General features: G+C 42.4%; 1 protein-coding gene across 4 annotated transcripts; it reads right to left on the reverse strand.

Annotated features, from left to right (window-relative positions):
* Positions 1 to 3,876: 3,876 nt before the first annotated feature.
* LOC104911186 (uncharacterized) lies at positions 3,877 to 21,555 on the reverse strand. Of its 4 annotated transcripts, XM_085225199.1 has the most exons (6): positions 21,239 to 21,555; positions 14,330 to 14,389; positions 9,301 to 9,615; positions 8,401 to 8,505; positions 8,088 to 8,308; positions 3,877 to 7,204 (listed from the first exon to the last, which is right to left on the reverse strand). In XM_085225199.1, the coding sequence occupies exon 6, from the start codon at positions 5,857 to 5,859 to the stop codon at positions 4,885 to 4,887; it is 975 nt and encodes a 324-aa protein (XP_085081325.1). In that variant the 5' UTR covers positions 5,860 to 7,204; positions 8,088 to 8,308; positions 8,401 to 8,505; positions 9,301 to 9,615; positions 14,330 to 14,389; positions 21,239 to 21,555; the 3' UTR covers positions 3,877 to 4,884. The 4 variants fall into 4 exon arrangements, with proteins under 4 accessions (XP_085081325.1, XP_085081326.1, XP_085081327.1 ...); XM_085225200.1 differs by having other exon boundaries at positions 8,088 to 8,505; XM_085225201.1 differs by lacking the exons at positions 9,301 to 9,615; positions 14,330 to 14,389; positions 21,239 to 21,555 and having other exon boundaries at positions 8,401 to 8,721.
* Between the last annotated feature and the right edge of the window lie 4,266 nt (positions 21,556 to 25,821).

Consider the following 25,821-nt stretch of genomic DNA (forward strand, 5'->3'; position numbering starts at 1 on the left):
GAGGAGCAGTTCATACAGTTTTCACCTCCGAATCCAGCTCCATTATTTAAAGCCCTCTAAGTCGGTCTCTGACTCTGCTCCCAGTAAGGTCAGTGGGAACTAGAACCATTTTCTATGGCACCAGATAATGACTACTGAGGGGGCATTGAGATTGCAGCAGAAAATAATTCTGAGAAGTCTGAAAAAAAATGTCTCTTTGCTTTCATAGGAATATTTATTGCATTTTTGCACTGTATTTGAGTGTTGTACTAATTTGGTGTGTTTTTAATACGTCACAGAAAATATAGTTTTGATTACAGACACCAGACTGAGGTTATTGATGTGGATTTTGCCACAGAGGGGTAAAAAAGCTGCTTTTGTTTTTAGAAGATGTACTCCAGCAGCTATTCTAGGTGGAGTTCCTTTGCCAGTGAGTGAAGTTGCAGTCCTCATTCATAGAACTGTAAAAAATAGTTGAGCTAGGAGGATAAAATGTCAGGAAGCACTTTGTCTGTGTGCTTTACAGCAGTAGGACAATTTGTGAGGGACAGTGGTGAGGACAGGGCTCAGAGCAACTCTCCAGCTGATCCTTCAAAATTCCCCACAATTCTGCTTATGTTTTACTTTTCACTTGCCCCCTGCTTCATCACAGATTTGTTTTCCTTTCTCCTCTGCTATTTCTTCTTGTCCTAAAGCTACTAAGAACTGATTTACACAGAGATACTCCAAAATACCTGTTCACATCGACCATTACCAAATAATTCCATATATAACAACTGTTATTCTGGAACAATTGCAATGGAATTATTTTAATGTAGCATTGCCACTTTAAATTCACACTTAACTTTATACTGGAATAACTAATATTTAGCCAAATCATATCCTTGGAACCATGCAAAAATAAGACTTTGACCCAACCTGTTTTACCTGTAATACCATGCAGCTGGGAAATAGTTGTTTTTTCTTTTTTTCTTGGAGTGTGTTTAGCCACATGCTTGCTTGCTTTTTTGCTCATCTTTTTCCCAAAGGCTGCCAGTTTCTTTTTTCAGGCTTTGGCTGAAATTAAAAAAAAAAAAAAAAAATGCTGTGGGAAGCTCTTTGTAGAGAACTTCACTGGACTTTGAGTCTGTATAGCTTCTCAACTCTTATTTTTATAAAAGACATATGGTGGAAAAGATAAACATGAAAGATGAACATACTTGTTGAAGTGATACATTGCTAGGGAGATGTTCAGTCAAATGACAGTTACAGTACCAATAATCTCTATGTTTTTCTATGTTGTCTGCAGAGCGTAAAAAAGAAGAAAACTGTAACACACATATGAGCATCAAGTCAATTTTAATGCGCCAAATAGATTTTCTTGGGATATCACAGCCCCCTTTCTTTCCAAATGTAGTTCTATATTTCCACGATGCATACCCAAACCTTCACTCCTCTTTAAGCTTGAGGCACCCAGCAGAAACACCTTATTTCTCTGGTGATGCATTTTATAAGTTACTGATACAACTTGTTCACCTCTTGCCCTTTCTGCACCACCTTGCTGAGCACTCATTCTTTTGATCGTATATCTTTATTTAGACTTTAAACTATGTGAGGAAAGACAATGTGCTGCTTTTATCAATACACTCCAGCTGTGTGTAACAGCAACATTTGGTCTATTGTCTTTCACTGGCTGCAAGGAACTACGCTCAGTTTTTAATAACTTACTTGCTTATGAATAACATGCTTCAGTCAAAAAAGGAGGAGATGCATATAGGCAATTTTTCACAGCACATTTAATTTTTCATTCTAGCTCAGCTGTATTTCAACATGCTTTTAGAGCAGTTCTGTAATAACAAGGAAAGTAGATTCCTTATTCTGCCACTGGATACATTCAGCACTTGTTGCTTTCACAAGAGACAAAGGAGGAGGTAAAGAATCAATCCCTACGTTCTATGAATTTTTGACATATTCATATTTATTTGGTAGTTTCTTGATGGTCTTAACCCAGCATCTTACTTGCTGTAATAGAAATGAGGGCAATAAGTTCATGCCCAGAGCCTGCTTTGCCTATTGCCGAGTTTTGATACCATAATAAGTACCAGGGCCCATCGCTCACCAACCCCCCTGGGAGCACTGAAATGTTTTGCGTAAGACCTACTCTGTTAGTCTGTCTTCCTTTTTTTTTTTTTCTTCTTTTCTTTTTTTTGCCCTCCACAGCTTGATAGGATTCAGACATCTAGTTCTCCCTGCTTTTAATGGATACTGCACGCTTAATGCCCTTAAGGCTCCACAAATTAGGGGATACACTCCTTTAAGATTTCCTTTAATCATAACTATTTTTGCTCCTCTCAGAAAGGACTATTAGAGGTATTTAGGCTGATAACCTTATACAAGTGAGGAGGAACTCTGACCTCATCTACTGTGCAGCAGTGACCATGTATCATTGGTCTCTGACTTGATTACAAAATGACAAAATCACATTGTGAAACCACTTTTCATTTCCTAATAGTGCCTCTGAAACAAGCTTAAGTTCAGAGAGGATTGGTACCGCATTTTCTTAGTTACAGTTATAATGCACAGAATACAGAGTATTGACACTACTTAATTTCCTGACACTAACGCTGGATTTCTCATTGCCAACCAGTATTTACAATGACCAATGACAGATTAATGATTCTGAATGAAAGATGGGTGGACTTGCTACCTTCTTCTATATATGTACATTCTCACTCCCAGAGCGATGTACGGCACTTTAGAATAAACACTGTGCATCAAACTGTTTGAGACTCGGATCTGAATCAACAAGATATTCTTTATGTGGTCAAATCTGAGAGTAAGAAATCTAGAACTGCACAATACTAACTTACCATTTAATAAACTTGCATTGACTTTATCGTAATTAATTATATTGAATGCCTCTCTGTCAGCTGATAAGTGGAGCCCACAGCATGAAGGATGTTGCTATACTTTATAGCTTTTCTATATAACAGCTGCAACATTTTTTTGCAGTAATACTAAGATTAGCAAAATCTGTTTGCTTGTGGAAAGAGATCCCATGCATTGTAGTTGCTGCTTAGTAGCATATGAAGAGAAGTTGGCCCAGTCCCTAGTCTGGGTCATTTAGTCCAGGATGACAGGGATGAGCCAATCCGAATCATAAAATTCTGCCCAAATACACACCATGATGGGTCTTCATTGAGCTGTTTGTTTGACAAATGTAATGACTCATGATCATTACTGGTATTCTGACTTATCCATGTGATACAAGGCTGCTTTCGCACTGAACTTATTTTCCTCTGTCTTGCTGCTCATCTCTCACAGAGGGCTGTAGGAAGGCTGAAGCAGAGAGATTAACCATGTAGGCACCATTCTGACCATAGATGCCAAGCAGAAGTGGTGTGAAAGAAGCCAGCAGCTGCTTGAGCCTCATCCTGCCTGTTAGTGCCCCTGCTGCCTCCCCACATGGCATCACACAGGCTGGTCCTGCCATGGAACGGATCCAACACAGCACTTATGCACCAGGAACTACTTCAGCTCAGGTAGACAAAGGCAAGCATAAAGCAGTGTCTTGTCCTGGCTGCAAACAGCCTGCAGTTTGATTTCAGCCTCTTGGTTTCTCCTGAAGGGCTTGTGTTAGCAGGGTGCTGACAGAGGCATCCAGACCTGATGCACTGAATCCTAACACAGGAGGGGAGGTCACCGTCACAAAGTATTGTTTAGGAGAAGGCTACATGCAAAGGGCATCCTCTGGAAAGAGTGCTCCTTCGGCACAGACCCACAGTGACCTTCCCTCCTCCCATAGCTCTAACACATCATGTGTTAGATGTACACCACTGTCACACTGCCCCTGCTGGGGCCTCACGCTCAAGGGAAATTGAGATACTGATGGGATTTCTACATTTCTTAAATCCAGGCACTTGAAAGTATGTTTATTTTATACAAAACACACAGAGAAAACAACTTGAAAGTGATAAATCCAGTGCTTGCTTTGGTCTTGCTGGCTGTGTAGGGCTCAGGACGCACAGCAAGTTAGTAAGACTGTTACTGTGCCATTGTACTGATGAGCATACACAACAAGAAAGAAAATGCACATTTTCTTGCATTATTAGTACCAATTCAGCACAAGCACTGATAGAAGGAAATTGCTAAAGATTCAGTAATCTGTGAATGAGGAATTAAAAATTATTTCAGACACAATTTTCAGTCATCCACGATGTTCCTACACAAAAAGCAAAGACAATTTCATGATCCTAAACCATGTTCAGAGATGAAAGTTATAGAGCTGAGATCTCATTTAGTACAACTCCGCAGTGTGGACACAGGTATAATGTAAAAATGTTTCTATCTGAAAAGTTTGTTTTCTATAGGAACACCTTCTAGGGGTTCAATGTATCTTTATGCATCTCCAGATGGACCCAGGTGTAAGGCCGAATTGAGGTGGTTGTGAGATGCAGTGAGTTGGTGCACTGTACGTCTGTGACAAAACTAAAAGCTGAGGGAGAGAACTTCCTGCTCTGTAGGTACAGTTATACAAACGCAAGGCATACGTATGACCTCAACTCTCAATGTCTTGCCTGCTGTGCAACTGGGAATTTATCCAGTATGTATGCATATCGCATGTACGCGTGCTTGGGTAAAAACGCCTCACAGCTGGCATAAGTTGAAATAAAACAATTTTTGTTCTTTTATTTTTCTCTTTACCAGCGATACTTCACACATTAAGGAAGCTCCTGGCAGAAGGACAACTTGTAAAAATCAGGAAGACTGGAAAAGGTACATCAGGAAACAACGCTCCGTTTTATGTCAGTGGCAACGTTCTCATTGAGATCTGCAACCGCAGACCTCATAACCGACTTTTGAAGCCAACAGATATGCAATATTTCAGTGCTCACATAGAACGTCGTTATGAAAAGTTGTAACTTTCTACAGCGTTTGCAAAAGCGAACACGAACAGCGCTGTCCCAGCCCGCAGCGTCCGGCTGGCAGCACGGCCGAGCGGGGAACCGCATGGTAGCGCTGCCTCCGAGCGGCCCCCGCCCCGTGCTGCCGGTCCCGCAGCAGCGGGATGGGGAAGGCAGCAACGCTCGAGAACTCCTTTACTTGTCTCCGCGGCCGCGAGCGGCTCGGAACCACCGCTAACCAGCGGGACTTTAACACCCGAGGTGTCACCGCGGTGCCTACACGCCGGCGGCTCCCCCCCGGCGGGACACGGACGGACATTTCCTCGCCCCCGCTGCCGTCCTGCTCGGCCAGGGGAACGGACGTACACCCACCAGAGCGAAAGAACTCCCCCGTCAGCCCGACGCAGCGCCCGCCTTCGCTCCGCGCCCCCCGGCGGCAACCCGGGCCCCGCGGGGTCAATGCCCGCTCCGGCCCGCCGGCTGCGGAGCTGCGCGGGGCAGGCGGGCGGCCTGACTGCGGCGCCCCCTGGCGGCAGCGGCGGCACGGGAGCGCCGGGCGGACCCAGGCGAGAGGGGATCGCGGCGCGGTGTTGCTGCGCGCCCCAGGGCATCGCCGTCCCTCCGTGCGGGAGGAAAGGGATCCGCAGCCAGCCTGCGGAGCGGCCTCCCCGCCGGCTGCGGTCTGCCTCCGCCTGGCAGCGTGTGCGATCCGTTTCGATAACGCTTGGTTAAAGCTTAACCCGGGGCAGGCCGAGGGGCGAGCGCCGGCGGCGGGCAGGAAGCGCTTCGCGGCAGTACCCCGCCGGGAGCTGCGCCCGGGGCGGAGCCGCCTTCGCCTCGAGGTCCGCTCCGCTCCCCTCCAAATGGCGGCGTGGCGCTGCACGCGTGCCGTCCGACTCAGCTTCCTCTCGCGTTCTGCTGCACCCGGCCCGCAGCGGGCCTCCCGGCGCCCAGGTAGGGCGCACCGACCGCGTGGTGCTGCTGGGGGATCGGACATGGGGGGCCTCCGTTACACCGGAGCTGAGCGTCTGTACACTACCTGAGTGCCCTGTATTGCATAGGTCCGCCTGTCCTGTCTTACTCTCAGTTTTGTGGTCCTTCACTTCTAAGCGTTCGGAGTAGGATACAAGCTCCTGCAAACTGTTTTGGTTTTGCAGCAGTAGGGAATGCAGAAGGGAAGTTTTCCAGCTCTTCTTTAACATAACCTTCCCGATCCCACTCTTGGTCCTGCTGTGAGCTCTGCAAACAGCCATCAGCCACACAGTTCAACACTTGTATGTTCTACCCTTACACAAGCATGTTCCAGAGCCTTTGCAAAAACCCTTTTAGAAGAGAAACTCATTTTGAACGTTTAAAGAACACAAAGGCATAGCAAACAATAAAAAAGTACAAGTAGGAAACATAACACTTGTAAGTTCAAGCCTATTAAATTACTTTTTGGTTCATGATGAAACCTGGGTGATTTTGTCCTAAAAGAAATGTCCTAAAAGAGGTTTTACATTAAGGGTGAATATAATCTACAGTTTCTCAAAAGGAGAAGGTGAATATCACCCCCACCTCTGCAGGCAGGGCTCTGCAGACTGTAGATGTCAGAATCCCGGCTGTAAGGCCAGGCCCAAAGGCCTACAGGTAAGGATGCAGATTCTGGGGAGGGCATTTAAGGTAAGGTGACAAATGCCAAAACGGGTCCTTGTGTAGCTGCTATATTGGTAGTCCTTTCTGAAATTAACAATTAATTAACAATTGCACTAAAAAAAAAAAAAAAAAAAAAAAGCCTTGCAGGTTATAGGCATAAGCAAGTTGCTTATGCAACTTGAAAACAAAATCTATCAGTTAAGCCAGATCCTTGGCATGGCTCCAGCAGCTCAAAACAGCTTCAGAGCCAGCAGCTTAACTGCCCCAGCCATAAACGTGTTCACATCACCAGGAACAACTCAGCAGGGCACAGACCCACGGAGACAGCCCGCACTTGTCCCTTTCTCAGCTCTCATGCCCAGCACAAATGGCACAAGGTGTATGTACCCATTCTGCTGTGGGTCTGCCTCAGGAGCACCCCAGAGCTAAAGGGTCATGGAGTAATTCTCCAAACTGCAGAATGACACAAAACTTGCAACCCTTCAAACAAAAAAACAACTCTTTTTTCTTTTAAAAGTTATCTTTGGATGTGGAAGGATCAGCTCAGCAATAAGAAACTATTACTTTTCATGCCTACCAATAGGATTCAGTACTTTTACTTTTCTTTGGTCTCCAGTGAACCAGCCCAGGTACTGCTTTTTTGACTTCCTGATGCTTGCTTTATGCAATCTTGCTCTCAAGCTTCTAGTGAGAAAATGAAGTTTGATCTAGAAATAAAAAAGTCAACATTTTACAATGCTGAAAACTATTTATAGCAACATCAACAGGTTTTAATCCGTTGACAGTCACACATTTGATTTATTAGCTTGGGCTAAATGTGGGGTGCCCTGGGACACGTGTGCCTTTGGACAGTGATAGCTCTGGAAGCAGCAGCTATCCAAAGCAATAGGTTGAATATGAAGACCTGAGCAAGAAGCTGTGTGATTTTCCCAGATAGATGAGAATGCATTAAGAGCATAAGAGCAAAGGAACTACCTCCTTTGGGAAAAAAGCCCAAACAAGACGGAACAAAAACCCAACCTTCTGTCTAGCAGTTGCCTGGAGCAAAGGGACAGAATTTTTTTGTGTGTGTTCCTGTTGCCTAGAGTCATACGGAACCTTTGCCCTTTTAGAACTAGTTAGAAATCTTGGACCTGACTGGGTATTGCACTTTCTGAGAAGGAACAAGAAAGAAAAGAGGGAAATAGTCAGTGAATGGATCCGAGAGCCAAGCACAGGATTTAAGAAAAATGAATTGTTTACTGCTTATTTACAAGGACTACAGAGAAAGGAACGGAGTTGGTATTATCCCTTTGTCCTTCCAACAGATGTGCTAATTCAAAGACTAAAATAATTACTTATTAAAAAAAAAGAAAGAAAGAAAAAAAAAAACACAACACCATTATTCACAAATTTTACAAAAATCAGATGGTTAGTTGGAGCAATTCTCAATGTGCATCTAAGAGACAGGCAGTGCCAGAAAAAGGGAATACTGCCCCTCAAACTAGCTTGCTTACCACTACAATGAAGCAGCCTACAGAGAGCAGTTCATAATCACTTGAAATGAACTAGGTAACATGCACATAAAATCTAGAAATACCATAAACTTACAGGGCTTCCTTAGGAAAATGAAGTAGCAGCAAAGATTTTCCAAATGCAGGCTCATCCATGTTTAACTGAGAAAAGAACAAGGACATCTGAAAGAGATGCTGATTTTAAACGGTTTACAGCTGCTTCACTGGTGTAAGTGATGATGATGCCCTCTGTTCTTGCAGGTGCATGAAACCCTGTTTCAAAAGATTTTTGTCGGTACCATGTTTTGAATGGCAAGGCTGTAACAAAGATGAAAACATGACAGCCAGAAAATTAGAAGGCAGCAGAGATTCCTGACTGAAAGTTCTCTTTTCATAATTTCAGAACTCACCTTCTGATTTGCTCTGTCTCCTTATCTCTCTGTGTGAACTTTGTCTCATGGAAAGATGATAAAATGGTTGTACAAATGATTCAGTTGAGTCTCTCTTCTGACAGTCTGCAAGGAAAGTGGTATATAAATATTAACTGTACAGGGAGAAATTCACCTTCTTTGTCAAAGCCCAACTTTAAAAACATAGAATAAAAAAATACAGAATATTCTAAAGATACTCTATGCTAGATTTATAACATCTGTTAGCAATTTCCTTTACAGTTTTTTCTTCTTTTTAATATTTATTTACATCTTTGAACGCATCAGTTTCTTAGAATTCCTAGTTCTGGAATAATTCAGAATTTAAATCATTACAAAAAATAAATTTCTGTATTACTTAAAGTGCATTCTTATAAATCGGAAACACAACTGAGCATTGGACTGTCATATCCAGTTTTACAGCAGTAGTGTACATCAAAAGTTAGCTTGCTCTGATGTTATAAAAACTTTTCAAGAAAGACAGAAGTCACAGTTCATTGCAGTATTTATAGTATTTAAGAATGCTTTCAAGTATCTTGTAATGGCAGATGCCATCGAGTACTGTCATAAGTGGTTTTCTTATTCTAAACAAGTAATGTGCATTATGGTACGTTTCAAGCAAGGCACACATTAAACATGTTGGGAAAAATAAAGATCATGTCTATATTACTTTATGAATTCTATTTGGATTCTGTTAATGCCACATTGTATTTTGATTTTTGTTTTGAATACAGCTCTCTTGTGTTTTTAGCCATCAGTTTGGTATTCTAAGGTATGATGGACTTAGTAGTCCATGTCAAGAAACTCCAACACAAGTATCGAAGGCACACAGGATGGTGTTACCCTGGGGTGGAAAGCAGATTTTTTTACAATAGGACTAACCTTTGAAAGGCTTGGACAAGAAGTCCATGAAATGAGATTCCTGCTCTTGCAAATGTTGTCCACTTTATCCTCCGATTTCTGTTATTCAGCCTGTCCCCAGGAGTGTTTTCTCCTCTCCCAGGGTGTGTTCTTGTGCCGTTCTGCCTCAGCAAATGGGGAGATGCTACAGGCTATCCTGCCTTGGGTTAGAGCAGCAAGAGAGAACTGGAGGACTGCTAGGAGTGCAAAAGTGCTGGGAGACCAGCTGTAGGATCTAATCAAGCTGTGCTGTACAGTACCACAACTCCAGAAGGATCCCAGATGTAGAGCAAACAGCTGGCACGACATGGTAAAGAGTTAGGAGTTACCAATCTTTAAGTGGTAAGATCAAATCATAACACAATGAGCCTTCCTAGAATGAGATCAAGCCACAATCTAACAAAAAATTCCAAATATGACCAGATTTAAAGTTTCACTCCTGTTTCTCCAAGCTAGAAATCTCCACTCCCTTGGGAATTATGGTGGATGAACACTATGTGCACAAGGCTCCCAGCACTCCAAGAAGCTTGTACCTTCTTTCAGACAAGCTATTTCTGTATGGCCTGGTCCCACTCACTGTCTCTGGCCTTACCTTTGCTGCCAGTCTTGATCCCTTCCAACGCCTGTTCTTAATCATCCAGTCATAAACATCCCTTTTAACACATAGTCACAGCTGCCAACTTATTTTTCTTCTTCCAGAGTAGCTGTGATCATTGATTATCCAAAGTTAAACTGTAATTGGCAAGTAACAAGTGATTTCACAGCTGTTTAAAAATATCCAAGATAATGAAGTCAGAACTTAGGGGGCATGTAGAAGAAAATAGGTTAAATAGGTTGCAAAGTAGGTCATTCTTCTGTTATTGTTATTCATTTATTCTTTTTCCTCTGCAATTTAATGTAACATGTAGGGATTTTCTTTTTGTAAGTCTTAATCTGCATTTCTCACCCTTGTCATAAAAACCAAAGAAACTGCACTGGGAACTTCTGACACACTCTTAGTTCAGGCCTGTGGTCCAAATTCCATCTTGAGCGCTGTTAGTATGAGTTCCACTGAAAAGATTTCCTTGTTTTTCTTTTTGTTTGAATGTTTTTATGTAGAACTATATATTTTTTTACTGGACAACATCTATATAAACAAGCCAAGTACGCTTAAAAATATTATCTAAAATGAATAAATGAAAGGTAAGTCTCTACATGGTGTGCCTTGATAGGCTGCTTGAGTCACTCTGGTTACGTGGAAGGACTGAATTAACAGCCACCCCGGCTCACTGTTCCCATCCCAGCTGCCCTACCACAGTTCTCCCACAGCCTCTGAGCTCAGCAGTCTGTCCCTTTGCCTGTCAACAGCATTTCTGTAAAGAGTGCTGTTGAATAAATACGAACCTGTAGATAAGATGAGACTGGAATTCCATGTGAATCTTCTTAAAAAGTCAATAATTATCTGAGGTATTTAGAATTTGGGGAATTCTGCATTATAAATACTCAGATGTTTACAGTACATATATGGCTGACTTGTAGACAAATCCAGCATTCAGAAGACTTCAACATATAGAGAGAAATATAAACAGGGAATGTTTAATTCTGTCTTAGTGAATTATGTACCAGGCACAGAGACTGTGGATTGTTAGGATTATTTCTGAAAAGTCAAGTGTTCAAATCCGTAGCATTCCTGAATGTTCTAAGCAAAGGACGGGCTGAAAAAAGAAACGCCGGGTTCTGGAGGCAAACTAAATCTTTACATTGCTGGTAGTCTACAGTTTTCAGTTATTGTCTTTAGTTATTCATGAATTCTATCATATTAGGAATGGCTTCTTCAGGTGCTTCTCAAGGGCAGTGGGTGTTTGAACCAACTTGTAAGGATTACTGAAAGAGTGAGTCCCAGCAAGTAATACTTCAGTACAGAAACAGATTTCATTCAGAGGAAACTATTTTTAAGATGTGTCATCACAGACAAAACAGACTTTGGTTGGCATAAGCTAGTTATTAATGGCTTTCTGATGTTAGGCATGGTATAGGTCTGAATGTGATTAAGTTAGCAGGAATTCTGCCACCTTTCAGTGACAATGACGTTGAGCCCTGAATTGAAAAACAGGAACATCTTTAACAAGAGAGTAGCTGTTCTGGATAATTCAGCTAAAACATTAGAAAATTTCAGGGCAAATGGAAAGAGCTGACCCCAGCATAAGTGATTAAAAAGAACTATTGTTGTTAAGACCTAATTATTATGCAAAGAATGGGAAACTCAAAAAATCCTTATATTTCATTTACCATTACCGGCTTTTTGACTACCTTACTTTTAGGCGGTGGCCTGATTAACATCTGACTATGAAGGCAGATCTAATCCCTGGCAGTACTGTATTAGATGTTAGTAGCATTATCAGCCATAGCAGAATCCTAAATCTAGTTTTCAGCACATTAATACAGGAATAATTTGTTTCTCAACGGTTATTTTGAAACATATTGATTTTTCAGCCTGCACATGTTTTTACTTGTTTGTGATCTTATCTTACTCACATTTCAGAGCCACACAATTCACCGCGAAGACATAAAATGCAAAATTCTCCACCCAGCTTGCCTTCAAACAAACAAATGCAACTCCATACAAACAAAGAAAGTTGTATCTAAGCATTATTTACCTGTGTTCTTAATATTTCAATACTCTGTGAAAGAAAGCAAGTTGGGTAACAAGCTGTTTTGACTTCATATCCAGTACACTTTCAGGTTTATCTAGTCTGTAAGGCCAAGAATCCAGTCTAAAGATGCCACAAAGCTCCAGCATACTTAAGGCAAGGCAGTGAGGCAGTACCATGCTTTTTTTTTTTTCCAATCTTTGTTGCCATCCTTAGGAAAAATATAAAAGTTTTGCTACAGAAAAAAAGGAAGACAAGTCTGAGACATTGCCTAAATCTTCTGTGCCTATTCCATATGACTTGGAGGAAGGAAGCTGGGGTTGTAGCTGGTTAGATTTGCATTTTCTGCTGAAACAAGCTCAGAGCTGGAAGCATTTCATTGGAAAAACCCTGCTTTGATGAGCTTTTGGCAGTCAAAGCTAAAGCAAGGCTCCACAGAACAGGGCACTGCATTGATCTGTGCTCCCATCTCCAACCTCCAGGCAAATGGTTTGTGGGGACTCAGCCTCCAAACTCATCCATCTTGATAGTGGCTGACATCACTTCCTCAAAGAACAACTTGTGACTTTCCCAGGAAAAGCTCAAGCTCCACGATTGTGGGCACTGCCATATTAGTATTGCTCTTGCTGTCATGTAGGAAATGGGGTCAGCTTTGTAGAGGGCTTTCCTGGGCTATTAAACTTGCAGCTTGAAAGCAAGCCTCCCTCAGACCCTGACATCACCTCCTGAGAGTCAGAAAGCTTCAACCACTGCCCTGTCAATGACTGCACTTCCTAGGGATGCAAAACTGCTCGATTCCTTGTGCAGCTTCAGTTGAGAAGGACTTGTTTGCCCCCATCAGCACCAGGGAGGACAGGACCTGGAATTTTACATAACTTTTGCTTGTCCCCCGCAGGACTTGATGCTTCTTGCCCAAGTTATGCAAGGCTGTCCTACCCTATCTGTGACAGAACTACTTGGCAAGATCTACCATTGTCTTCCTTTACAGACTGGGCCACTCTTTTAAGTTTGGAAAGTGTTTGCCAGTTTGTATGTGCTTTATTTTAATTTTCTCTGTCCAGATCTGGAGAGTATAAATATCTTCTTAAAGGGTACTTGGGGAACCACTCTTTTCTCCAGGGACTAGATTGTATTTTCAAGTCATCTTGCCATGGAAACAGACAGCTAATGAAGAATCTGAATTGGATTTTTCTGCATCCATGTCTTTGTCATTCATTCAACCAGGTGACAAATCCTCATTACAGAAAAGAGGTTACAGTAAAAGCAGGACCCCAAAAGCAGAGGTCTCCCAGGTTAATAGAAATAAGCAATATCTTAATATCTTTTCCAAATCAAAAAAATATCAGAATAGCGCAGTGGTGCCTTCCAAATATGATGAGGAAATTTTCAAGTCTTACCACAAGAAGCTTTACAATCAAATCTGAATGCATTTCAGACTGGCCTATGAGTTAAATATTGGATACTAAAACAGGGACCAGAATATACAACTAAATTCTAAATCAATCTTTGCAACTAAATTCCAGACATCATAGAATGATTTTGAAGATGTTATTCAAAGCAATGGAATATAAATTTTAAAGTGAGTTTTACCTCCAGATTTTGCACAAATCATTTGGAAATATATGCTCTTGCAATTTTTTATTGCACCTTAACATGTTAAAGTACACAATAAAGCTGTTGGAAATTACAGGCTACGAACCCACAAAGAAACAGCACCATTAACTTTCACAGAACTACCAGCATGCTGTTAGCTGCTGATAATTACCAAGGATTAATGTAAGTTTTATTAATATTATATAAATAATAAATATAATAAATATTAATAAATATTAATATATATTATATAAAGGCCACTGCTGAAGACAAAACAATGTTGACATTAACAATAAATGTTCAGATTTTTCAGGATGCTTTTGAAATTGTCATGAATGAATCAATCAAAACAACCAGTCAAAAAGTTGACAGTTTTAAGAAAGACTGCACTGCAATGCATACAGCTCCTACAACGGATGTAAAAGATTTGCCATAGAGCATCTCTATAATTTATACTCTTGATCAGAACAAGAGACAGAGCATTCCCAAAAGATCCACGATGTGTTTAACAGCCTGCAGTGAAGGCTGAAGAGAGATTTTAGAAACCTCAGGTTGTCCAAGCAGAGCACGCAGTTTCTACCAGCTGCAGTAAACTTTGTACGTCTTGTTGTATGTTTTAAAGATGACTTAAAGGAAGTTAATCTATAATAGTAGTTTACAATACTGTCATTCCTGGATAATACTAATTGCTTGGTAATGCTAATATATGTCAGCTAGCTAAAGAGTGTTGTGGGGACCAGAGAGAAAGCCAATAGAGAACCAATTGTCTTATCTTTTACTTTACTTACCTCTTTTCCCTCTTCTGTGTGAAAGAGTAGTGGCAGATGTCATTCCTTCTCCTCATTACTCTGTAAAAATACAAATTTGTGTCTGACTCTCATTGGGCACAGTTTGCACCTCTGTGGTGATGCTGGCCCAGTAAAAGTATGGTGGGAGCATTGTGCCAGAAGGTGAGGAAAAATATCTGTAGGACTATCTAAGTGAAAATGTTTGAAAGTTGAGGGCACACGATGAGTTCACAAAAGGAAATGCTGGTTTCTGTTGCAATGTTGGTTACACAATCACATAAGGTTTTATTTTTAAAAGCAAGTAAAAAATTACAGTGCATCAGCTCCTCAACTGGTGTAAATCAGCGTGGTTTTATTGACTTTGATGGGGCTATGTCGATTTATACCAGATGAGGATTTGGCCCACTGTATGAAGATATTTTTATTTCTCTTCTCACCCTATCAGTTAAGGAAAGGGTAATAATCAGAAAGCTGGAAGCAATTACGTGTGTGTGAGGAGGGGGTAGTTTCATAATAGCTAACTTGATATTATTTCCTGTAAAATGCATCAGGAGAATAGAGCCTGGAGCCTGCTGACCAGTTTGTTTTGTAAAGAAATATTTGTTCAAATCTGTTTATAATAATTTGTCAGCGATGGACGGGCTGGGCTCAAGCACTTGCCTTCCACCAGCAGCAGAGGTGGCAGCACTGCAGCTTGCAGGGCAGCAAGGGCAGCTGAGAACAGACTAGGCAAAATTTGGGTTTCATTCGCACCCATGTAAATCCAGAGGGATCCTACCCAGATTGGTGGAAATACTCGCTATTTACAACAGCGTGCCTAAAAACAAAATTTGGCAGAGATTTCAAGTAAGCATTTATAAGCTGTTTCTGGCAGCAAGTAAGAATGGGGGAGGGGAAGATTATTCATCGCAGATGCTTTGTAAGATTAACAGAGGCTTTCTGGTGACAATAATGTCTGCTAACGTAGTCACTTGTGGAAAATGCTTTTTAAGATGCAATTTGAGTGAGTTTTCTGGAATGCCTTAATTTCTGAAACATTTCATGGCAAAAAGCACTAACCAAGAGCTGGAGCTCAGTGACCTAAATCATCCCTCTTTATGCCGGCTGGGCAGATTGGCCCCCAGCTGTGGTACCAGGAGGGTAATATATTCTGTGGAGAGAAAATTTCTAGGAAACCACTTTGGAGAAATGCATTTTGTAAGGGTTAGTTTTAATTACGGTAAAGCAACCTCTTATGGACAGCAGAGATGAAGACGAACTAAAACACAACTAAAATGGAAAGCTGTATCAAAGTATTTTAAATAAAATATTTAGAATACATGTAAATACAGTGCAGATTATTCTGTAGAACAACCTGAATAGTTTAGTACCTATGCCAACGCTATTAACGCTAAGGAATTCCAACTAGCTGTTGGAATGGAGCTAATTCATCTGTTATCTTACCGCTCGGGATGATTTAAACATTTTTTGCATATCTTTAACTTACAAACATAACTGAAATTGCAGGCCCTACACCGCATAGCCTGGAGCCTCCACCTGGGCAGCCACTGCCATGGTGCACAGGCCCTCCATGCCCACTTCTTCCCACAGCAGTGAGAAACAGAAGGGGAAGGGCTGGTTTGGCTTATTTTGGGATCCCCTTTGTGGTAGCTTCAGTAAAACCTTCCTACAGCCAACATACATAACACAGTGGTTCAGCTGGGGCAGATGACAGAGTGCTGTCACTACTCTTTCTGGTAGTAAATATATATAACCCTTGGTATAAGCCATTAGCTTTTTCTTCCGTATGTTGTCTGAGTGCATCTTTCACTGGCTTCTTTAGCTCTCCAATCACTCCTGGAAAGTTATGGGTTGTTCCTGCCCAGTATTTCACATCTGTGTGCCATGCTGCACTGGGAGAGACAACAGCAGGGTCTTTTCTGGTTAACACAGAGAACTGAAAAGCAAGTGCAATATTATAACCTGGACTGCCTCCTGACAACAGTGAATTTGTGCTGTTATGTAGATTACGTAAAGAATAGGTCTGGTTTTGTTTTGTTGTTTTTTGTTAATTAATGCACCCAGATCCTTTTTGTTATTTAATATATTGCTCAAAGTGTAACTGCTTACAGGCAGTTTTCCAAGAATCAATACCACAGAATCAATTCAGACTAAGAGTAGTTTAGAAATGATGAGAAAACTTCGAGTGTGACACAATAGTGAAATGAAAGTAGGCTTTTCTCATTACTTTTCTGCTTAGCTTTCAGACCTTTACAGAGAAAAAAAAAGATAAAAAGATCATTTTCAATTCTGATGTTCTGAAGATGATGTCCCCACTAATTGTGATGCGGTCAGAGATTATCATTGAACTCAGCAATCCACAGAAGATTAAATTCTAAACCATAACCCTGTTTTCATTTAAAAAAAAAAAAAAAGTATTAAGGGAACAAAATTGAATGACATACCTAAACCAGAGCAATTCCAAATAAGGCACCTGTCAGATTTTTTCATGAGATGTAGGCAGTTTAAGATTTGCTATGACAGAATTTGAGACTGTTGCATTTCAGTTTTGTTCAGCTTCCAAGGTAAAGGTGGTCCAAAGCCTGAAGATGAATTTCAGGGATAAGCTAAACAGTAGCGAGGAAAATGATTAATACTGCAGTAACTCCCAGTTCAGATGCATCAGCTAATCTTCAGCATGAGAAAACGTGGCACAGGTTCATCATTAAATTAAGTGAAGTTTATGTGTATAAACGAATTTGAGCTTGGTGTCCAGCTACACACAGGATTAGATATTAATGTAATATCTGATCTGCAGACACTACTGGATTTAGTGCTTAGCACAGCATGAACTTCAGGCTGCAAGCACAATTTCTCATAGGAAATATCTGTGGGTGTAGCGCATCATTGTTTGGTCTTGATCAGGGACTGAGATAATCCTATCATCAGACAGAGCTGAACTCGGCTCACAGATCACCAAGAGGAATCTCGTGGGGCCCACAGGTCCCAGTGCTGATTATTCACTGCATTATTTACCTACTGTACATGGGCATGGGAAGGAAGGGTCCCAACTCTGCCCTGTACCAACTGCATCTCCAGCCAAATAGATCTCAGATAAAAACTGACAAATGATGACAAGTTCCCTTCCACACACTCCAGCCTGATCTGAGAAGAAATATTAGTCTTGTCTCTAGTGTCTACAGCAAAGCTCTGAGGTATGTATTTGACAGTCCTCCGGCTTTGTTTGTTTTTATTTGATATGTTTACACATGTAGTTAATCAGTTTACCAACTGGAAATAAATCTGCATAAGCAAGAGTCAACCATCTCTTTTATGGTCATCCTGTTCCTATATATGTTACAAAGACTGGAGAAAAAAGGATTGGAAGGACTTTTTGAAGGCCATCTAATCCATTCTCCATTCCAAGGCAGCTTGGAACAGCACACATCAGATTGCTTGGATATCTTCACATATCTTCACAGTTCCCAGCACAGAGCCTGTACCTAACCCTGCTGCAAGGTTTTACAAAAGACTGAGCATGATACTCACAGCATCACAGGGAAGAAATATAAAGAGAAGTGGAAGTAAAAGAACGACTTTTAAAATGCTACTACTCAGCTCAGCCCATGATTTCGTATCAGATTAGTGGATTAAAAAGAAAATAAACAAACAAAACAAACAACAACAACAAAAACAAAATAAAACTTCATTTGATATTGTGAGTAGTCCTGAAATTTAAGAAGCTAGTGTGAGCCCATGGAGCCTGAGACCAGCTACAGTCTAATTACTTGGCTGGATTTTTTAATTACTGCAGATAGGAGCACTGGGTGAAAACTGTCACGATTCAGACTTCAGAAGCCACATCCTCCTTATTTTCTAGCCATCCCACTCAGCCACTGAGAGGGAGTGCTGAGAGTGCAGCAAGTGGAGGCAGATAACCACATCCCCAAACTGCTGTCATCCTCCAACAGCAGAATTTCCAGTGTGCCTTAACAAAGAGAAGCAGTGAAAATGAAGAGGATGTAAGTAACCTCACTGTTAACAGGTGCCTCCACAATCATTCGTCAGAGTTGTCATGGGCCTACAGGCAAAATTTCCCTTGTTTTTTTGGCAAATTTTTGCCATGTTGCCCCTTGAGAGATTTAAGATGAATCTGCTGAAGGCATGAAGACAACACAAACAACTTATAACATCTTGAGCCCTACACAGATGCTCTCACTGGGGAGCTGAGTGTCTGCAGAGCTCTATGAAGCTCCTATGCTGATGTCACGTTTGCTGAAAACAGTCAAGGATATCTCAGTCATAGAAAGTTGCTGTCTTTTGCCAGGTAGCTGAGCTGAATTCACACATGTGAGGGCCATCCTCATTTACACCTGGGTGTCACTGCACAGGCCTGCCTTTATTACTGGCTTAAAGCACTGGGCTGCAATCTGAAGAATGGGAGGTGTGGTATCCAGCGTGGTCTGCCGCAGGGACCTCTGCAAAGGGGGAGGAGGTGAGAGTTGGGTAATGAAGAGCTGTCAGTGCTGAATGCAACCCAGTTTGACTGTGATATCTCATACCCAGTTCCTTTCCAGAGCCTTCATGCAGCAACTTCTTCACATGCATAGCAGTGTGACCACTGAGAAAGTTTTGCTTAAAGCAAAGCAGTGCATGGAGCAAGCAGAATAGCTTTATAACTCCTTTCCCAACTTTGATCTGAGGCTGCCTCTGGATTGCTGTAACGCCATCTCCCTTGGCCATCAGCCTTGCTACAGAGAGATGAATGTGGGCCCCATCTTCTCTCACTTGCAGCACCCTCCTCACTTCTCGGTCTCCTTGCCCAGTTTTGTGCACCTCTGTGACTGGTACCTATGCAAATTAATAAATCTGAATCTTATTTAGATGCATCCATAAATAAGACTTCTGAGAACGCAGGCTGTAGGAGCTCAGGGCTCTCAGGGAGAGCAGCTGCAAGTGCTGGGAAAGTGTATGACAGTGGGGAGGGGAACGAGGACTTCTGGTCTGCCAGCCCAGAAAGAATGCTTTTATGTGAAAAAACTCAAGTACCAGGTACTGGGCCATGAGTACAGCAGTGGAAGGGTGAAGTGGAAGGAAGGCTGTTCTCGGCAGCAGGACTGGCATTAGCAGCCATCCCATGCTGCTTCCACAGTGAGCACTGACAGGCCCTGAAGTGCTGTTAGCAGAGCCCTGCTTCTGCCAACTATCTCCTGCTCATCCCTCATCCCACCTCTCTTTTCCTGGGGGATTCCCAGAGCCTTTACACTGCACTGTGGAGGACACGTGGGCTGCCTGCCCACTGTGCATCACATTCTGGTCCTCTGCACAGGAGCAGAAACCACAGCCCACACCAGCCTGCCTGCCTGCAGCAGTTTTTCCCCATTTTTTTTCAGAACAAATCTTGCTGCTGCCGCTTTCTCCTGTTTTTCTTTCTTACGTTGCCCCTCTCATAGTTCCTGGGAGCTGGCTGGGAACCAGTGGTACAGTGGGAGCTGGCAGGCACGTCCAGGTGAACCAGTCTGGCAGAAAATGGTACTAGGCTGTGACCTCTGAACTCCAGCTCCCCTTGCTGAGGTGAGGGGCAACGAGATGCACACGCTGTTCTGAAAACTCCACAGGAAGAGTTACAGTGAGAGCATAAATGGGAGAGGTGTGAAGGTTCATCAAGATGAAAGGGAGAAAGCTGGCTGGGTCATGTGAGAAGCAAAGTAGAAACTTGCCTGTGGGGAGAAGACCTAGCTTAGTAAATCCAGGGGCTGCAGAACAAAGATGGGATGTTCAGGGCTGAGCTTATTCTGGTTCAGGTTGTTATTAGGGTTGTAGAATTTATCTCTTCTCCCTGAGGCCTGAGCAGTGTCCTTTCTGCTTCCCTGCCAGAGGTGAGCCTCACGCAATGGAGTTAGTCTAAGTTGTGAGCAGCAATTTCATCCACATACCCAAGGTGCTTTCCTGCTCTCCCCTATACTAGCATCGTTCCCTATGATTAAGGCCTGCAACGGTGGGTAATTATTCCCTGACCAGCTGCATGCTCTCTCCCTCACACACCTGCAGCCACTTACAGGAAAGACAAAGAAATCAGCCAAAGGCTGAGTACCTTAAGACTGCAGTTACAGGACAAGAACAATCCACGTGACTGACGGCTGGTAGCTTTGGGTTGGTGTGCCTGTGAGTTTCAGTGAAATGCCCCCATCCAGTTACTAAATAAAGACTCATCCCTGTTGTTTGTTACAGCTGAGCCATATGTACAGTCATGATGAAATGCGGGTGGTGCAGCTAACTTCTGTTAATTCAGAGCATGAATATCAATTCCAACTGATGAGTGGTAGGAGAAAAAATAGGAAAACATGTAAGAACATCCCTCTGTTACCAGACGGTTTTCAGGGTAGCATCAGTTGTTCCAGATACTCAAGGTGGGCAAAATAGTTGACCAGAAAAAAAAAAAAAAAAAAAAACAAAAAAAAAAAAACAAAAAAAAACCACACACAAAGACAAAGAACAAGGAAGGCAGAGTGCAGTGGCTCAAGACAAAGAACAGTGTTGGATTGTGTCATGTATGTACTGTGAAAGAGGATCAGTCTGAAAGGGACTGGAAAACTTCACAATCCTGTCATCTATTTAAGTAAATATTAAATCTCAGGGAATCCTCAGTTGTGCTGTTCCTGAATGCAAAGACCTCTCAGAACTAAACATAACATTTAAAGGTTCCTTTCACCTACAGGAAAGCCTAAGGAGGATGGGTAGGAAGGACACAACTTTAAAAGGTGTTTTTGGTGTTCTAGATCTCAGCCGATAGTAGAGGACCTGGAATAACTGCTAAGCAGTTGATGTTTAAAGTATTTTTTACATCAGAGCAAACAAAGTAATACAGATACAGAAGAACTTTCAAGGTAGCTTATTGCCATTTCTTTTACTTTCTCCTTCAGCCCATACCTTCAGCTGTAGCTCAGAATCTGTCTACCTGTGCAAAAGCAGGCTTGAAGATCCATCTTTAGACATCTCAGTGCCTGAGTCAGAGGTGGGGAGCAAGATCCTCAGCTGATAAGAACTGAAGGAAATCCACAGGGTCCTCTACACGCACAGTTACACCAACAGGTTGCAGGGTCACACCAATGGAGAGAAGAGCCAGGACGCAAAAGCCAGAACAGTGCAGCAGCCTGAAAGCAGGAAATGGGAGGAGGAGATGACATACCCAGAACCTGCATGAACAGAAAGGAACCATGTCTGAACAGAAGCTCTCCTGCTGCATCCCTTGACTGGTCACATGTGGGTATGGCAGCAAAGTTAGTGCTGATGCCAGTGTGTGAGACCAGCACAGCTGAATGTCAGCAGTAGCCTAAAGAGGGAACTTTGCTTTGAAAAAATGTATAGCTGTGAAATCCATAGACAAAACTGATGTCTGCTTTTATTAGTACCAAAACAGCAGTTTGACCTAAATAACAATTTCTGTTTGGCACTGAAAGACGAACAGAAATAAGGTCCAACTCATGAGTCATTAAAAAATGCAAAAAGCCCAACAATATGCTGTGCACTCCACAATCAGCCTTTTCCTGAGGGAGGGCCAAAAGCTGTACGTACTTTGGAGTCTTCTCTTCCATAGAAGTCTTAGCGCAGCTTCAGAAATGTTGGCTGACACCTTTATGACACTGAAATGGAGGGAGTCAGTCTACGAAACATGGATTTTAAATAGGCAGTGGAGCTCCTCACTAATTCCAGTAAGTATCAGAATGACAGGCTTGCAGTGTTGTAGCACCACATGTACTTACATGTGCAGTATCTGTGGTTACAAAACCCCTGAAATTTTCCTACGACCCAGTCACTGCCTTGCGCTTCTTTGGGTTATGGGTGACTTCAAAATTACCATGAAAATTTAGCAGTTTATGTACATCTTCTGCTTGCATACCTTAAGTGGGGTCAAAAAGAAAATACTCAGGCATCTGCCGTCAGGTACAGAATAGTGCTCCCTGACACCTAGCCCTTGTTAGTGGGCAAGTACTTTTGCAACATCACACTAAGTTCACTCTTAACACTGAGATTCATGTTTTCAGCTTTCCATTTAACTCACTACTAATACAATTATTCTTCTTTTATTTCTTTCTTTGTTCAAGTGGTTGGAAGGGAAGCAGGCAGCTCCACCCAAATTCTTCCCTTCATTACACCATGTCCTTGCTAGGTTTATCCACATATCATCTCGGTGTCTGTTTTCCAGTGTCTTAAATGCTTTGCCAGGAAGCTGTCAGTGATGTTCCTCTCCCCTCCTCCCTCCATCGTGGATTATTCATCTCCTTAATGTCATTTTAAATATAGAAACTGTTTCTTTTAACAGCAATGTGGATATTTTCATGCTTAAAATTGTAAGTCAGTTATTGACCACAAAAGTGCACTCACCAATACTATAGCAGACCACGTGTGTGCAATTAGATTTACACAATCACAGTGACTACCCTTAATTCAGTGCCTTTCTGTAAGACAGGAAATGCTTCCTTTCTTCTACCTTTGCCCATCTATGTAGCAGACTCTTGGAGATAAGCAGAATCTCAATTTGTACTTGGATATATATATATACACACAATGCACATGCTTACACGATGCTGCAAACAATCAGAGCCTGCTCTGTGTTAGGGCTGCTAGTAACTCTAGGGGAATATCTCGCTTCAAATTTTGGCATGAAATCTCCTGCCAGCTCTCCTCCTTCCTGCTATTCCTAGCCCAGGCTGACAGCTTGGGTTAGCTGCCTTCGATGCTCCAGCAAACCTGGGGAATGCGGCAAAGCAGAAATGCTGGAGGACAGAAGCAGCCCTTTCCTTCTGCCCAAGCATTCCCTTGGTTGGGTCTGGGGCAGGTAGTGGAGAGGCAGAACCCTCAGAATCTTTCTCACACAGAAAGGGACAGACGAGGCAGAGCTCAGGACTCTGCTACATCCTGCTATGGCAAATGAAGACTGTTTTGCTCCTTTTTTTTTTTTTTTCCCCTTAATGTAGAGGGATCATCAGAGATGAATGAATCCAAAAGTCTCTGAGATATGGTCTCCAGGTAAAGGACTACCACAGCTGCAAGAGGGGCTGGGATGTCATGCAGCCAGGAGTGGGGAAATTCCAAATGCTTACTAGGAAAAACTTAGAGCAAGCGGGCGACTCCTGATTCTGAGTTTTTAAGATCTGTTTGTCAGCATTCCTGAAAGAGGCACGTGGGGAATGACTCCATCAAGTGGGGGGCTCCTAAATTACAAGGCACAGTGGACTCCTGGGACGATAAGATCCAAGCCTTCAGCACAGTGCTTCTTCACTCCTGTCAGAACAGACTCATCCCTGAGGCCACACAAGCATCATTTTTTTAACGTCTGCAAGCTGCTCTGAGTTGCAGGAATTTAAAATACTTAAGCATGATGTTCCATCTCTCTTCCTTCACCAAAACACTCTGCCACATTAATCTGTTCTCACACAATTAGTGCAAGTACAGATATTTGTAGAGAGAGTAATTAACGTGCATTTGTTGGTCAAATAGCATTACTCTCCTCCAATTCTGCAAATACACACCCCTGTACTGCAGAGGTTTCTCACAGCCCAAGGGTGAATTTTGGGAGGCCATGTTAAAACGCTGGCAAGGAGCTGTGGCATTGTCTGTGCCAAGCTCTGTTACACTGAGGTGGGGGAGAAAGATCCAGAGTCTGATGCAGTGCCTGTAAGATGGGATGGAGCCAGCTCTGCACGTTTCTTTGGAGGTCCTGACAGGAATTCCTGGAGGGTGTGGAGCAGCCCTTTATAAGTGCTCCCATCATCTTTCCAGTCAGCATTGACCCTGAGAAGCTGCTCAGCTAAAGCAGCTGGCTATGTCTGCTGTCACTGTCTTTCAATGGCCACACTCCTGCAGAGCTCCTGCTTGCTTCCTGCTGCACTACTGCCTGGTCCTGGCTCTGGTAGTAGAGAGGGAGAACATAGTTTAAAAGAGACAGAAGATAAAAGAAATCTAAAGAGAAAAGGAGAGAACACAGATGATGAGAAATTGAGGACGTGGATTTTTTTTCAAGCTTGTCTCACTGTCAAGTTTTCCCAAGCATGTGTCATTATACTCTTCCAATACCACTTAATGGGAAAAAGCACACATGGAAAATGACTCACCTTTGACAACCAGGTTGCCCACAGCAGGCATTTGATGGCATGATCCTGAGTGAATATATCTGCAATGTTTTCAATTTGTGAATATATTATTCTTAAAGCTTGACAGCTTTTGCCCTATTACCATGGGTCCCAAACACTTTCTTTGGTTTACTGAAGTAATTCTCAATAGATCTGAACTTCAGATAGCTCATTCTGCAGAAGACAGAGTACAGCATGGAGAGTTATGCTGCAGGGAAGAGTGGAGTGGCTTTCTCTGTGTGCCAGAAATTTCTGATGATTCCAACAAGCACCTTGCTTTGGACTTCTTACTCCTATTTTCACCATAGACAGTAAGGCAGAGAAAGGTTGAATTGTCTGCCAAGGAGCATGCAGTACAGCAGCAGTAGAACCATGAATGGGGACTCGGTCCACTGGATAGATTCTGAGGACCAAACAAGCAAAACCAGCGCTGAGGCAATATGGATACTCTCAGGTGAATTTCTGCTGATGTCCCAGGCTGACCAAATGTACAAAAGGACAGATTTTCCAACTTATCACAAAGGGTTTTGCAAACCTCCTTACATCCTACTTTTCTACTCCTGTGTAAGGGAATCTGTAACAGGACTAAAAGGAGCCAGACAAGTTGGAAAAGGAACAAATTCAATTAACGCCTTCTCTCACACACTAGTTATTTGAGCTTGCCTTCCTCATTTAACAACCTTAAGAATGGCCCTATGAGCTCAGGCCCTATGAAGTCAAGTTAGGAAGAAACATCTGAAGGGACTTAAAAGTTTTATTTTTTAGTATTTTAAACCAAAACTTCTCTGCAAACACTTGGATGTCTGGGTTTAAATCAAGGACCTAGTAAGGACAGCAGAGGAAGACAGAAATTTGCGCAAGTTAAACGCACCTCTGACTTTCTCCTGATGTCTAAAAAAGACAAGAGGAGCTCTTCCCTGTTGCACCCTTGTTACATATGAACTCCAGATGCGTGCATGCTATTTCCAGAGTCGGAGGATACAGATGTCATTAAATATGCTAGTGATCTGCCCCAGTCTACTGCTTTTTTTTTTTTTTTTAATCTGAGATCAACACCCAAAAAGTATTTGAAGACTCAGCATGAAGAGGGGAAATGACTGCAATGAAAGCTATCATTCCTATATTACCAAAGGTGCAGGGCACAGGTTATACTCAGTATCATGAACCAGAAGTCCTGGCAGCTGATTAGAGAGCAGATCCTGACAGACCTCTGAAACAAGTAAGAAACATTCCAATACGGTCTCTTTCTCTCACATGACAGTGGGGCTATGCAGTAGCTTTTAAACACCCAGCCAGTTTTCCTTTTATAGTAGACTATTTACACACTCCAAATTCAGTCACAGCTTCCACTGTATTGTACTGATTACTGCAGTCTCATTT

Source organism: Meleagris gallopavo, chromosome 5, assembly GCF_905368555.1.
Source record: "Meleagris gallopavo chromosome 5, MGAL_WU_HG_1.1, whole genome shotgun sequence".
Lineage (NCBI taxonomy): Eukaryota > Metazoa > Chordata > Aves > Galliformes > Phasianidae > Meleagris > Meleagris gallopavo.

Coding starts and splice junctions, on each gene's coding strand:
- LOC104911186 (XM_085225199.1), bottom strand. CDS start 5,859: ATGTCCGATCCCCCAGCAGCACCACGCGGTCGGTGCGCCCTACCTGGG.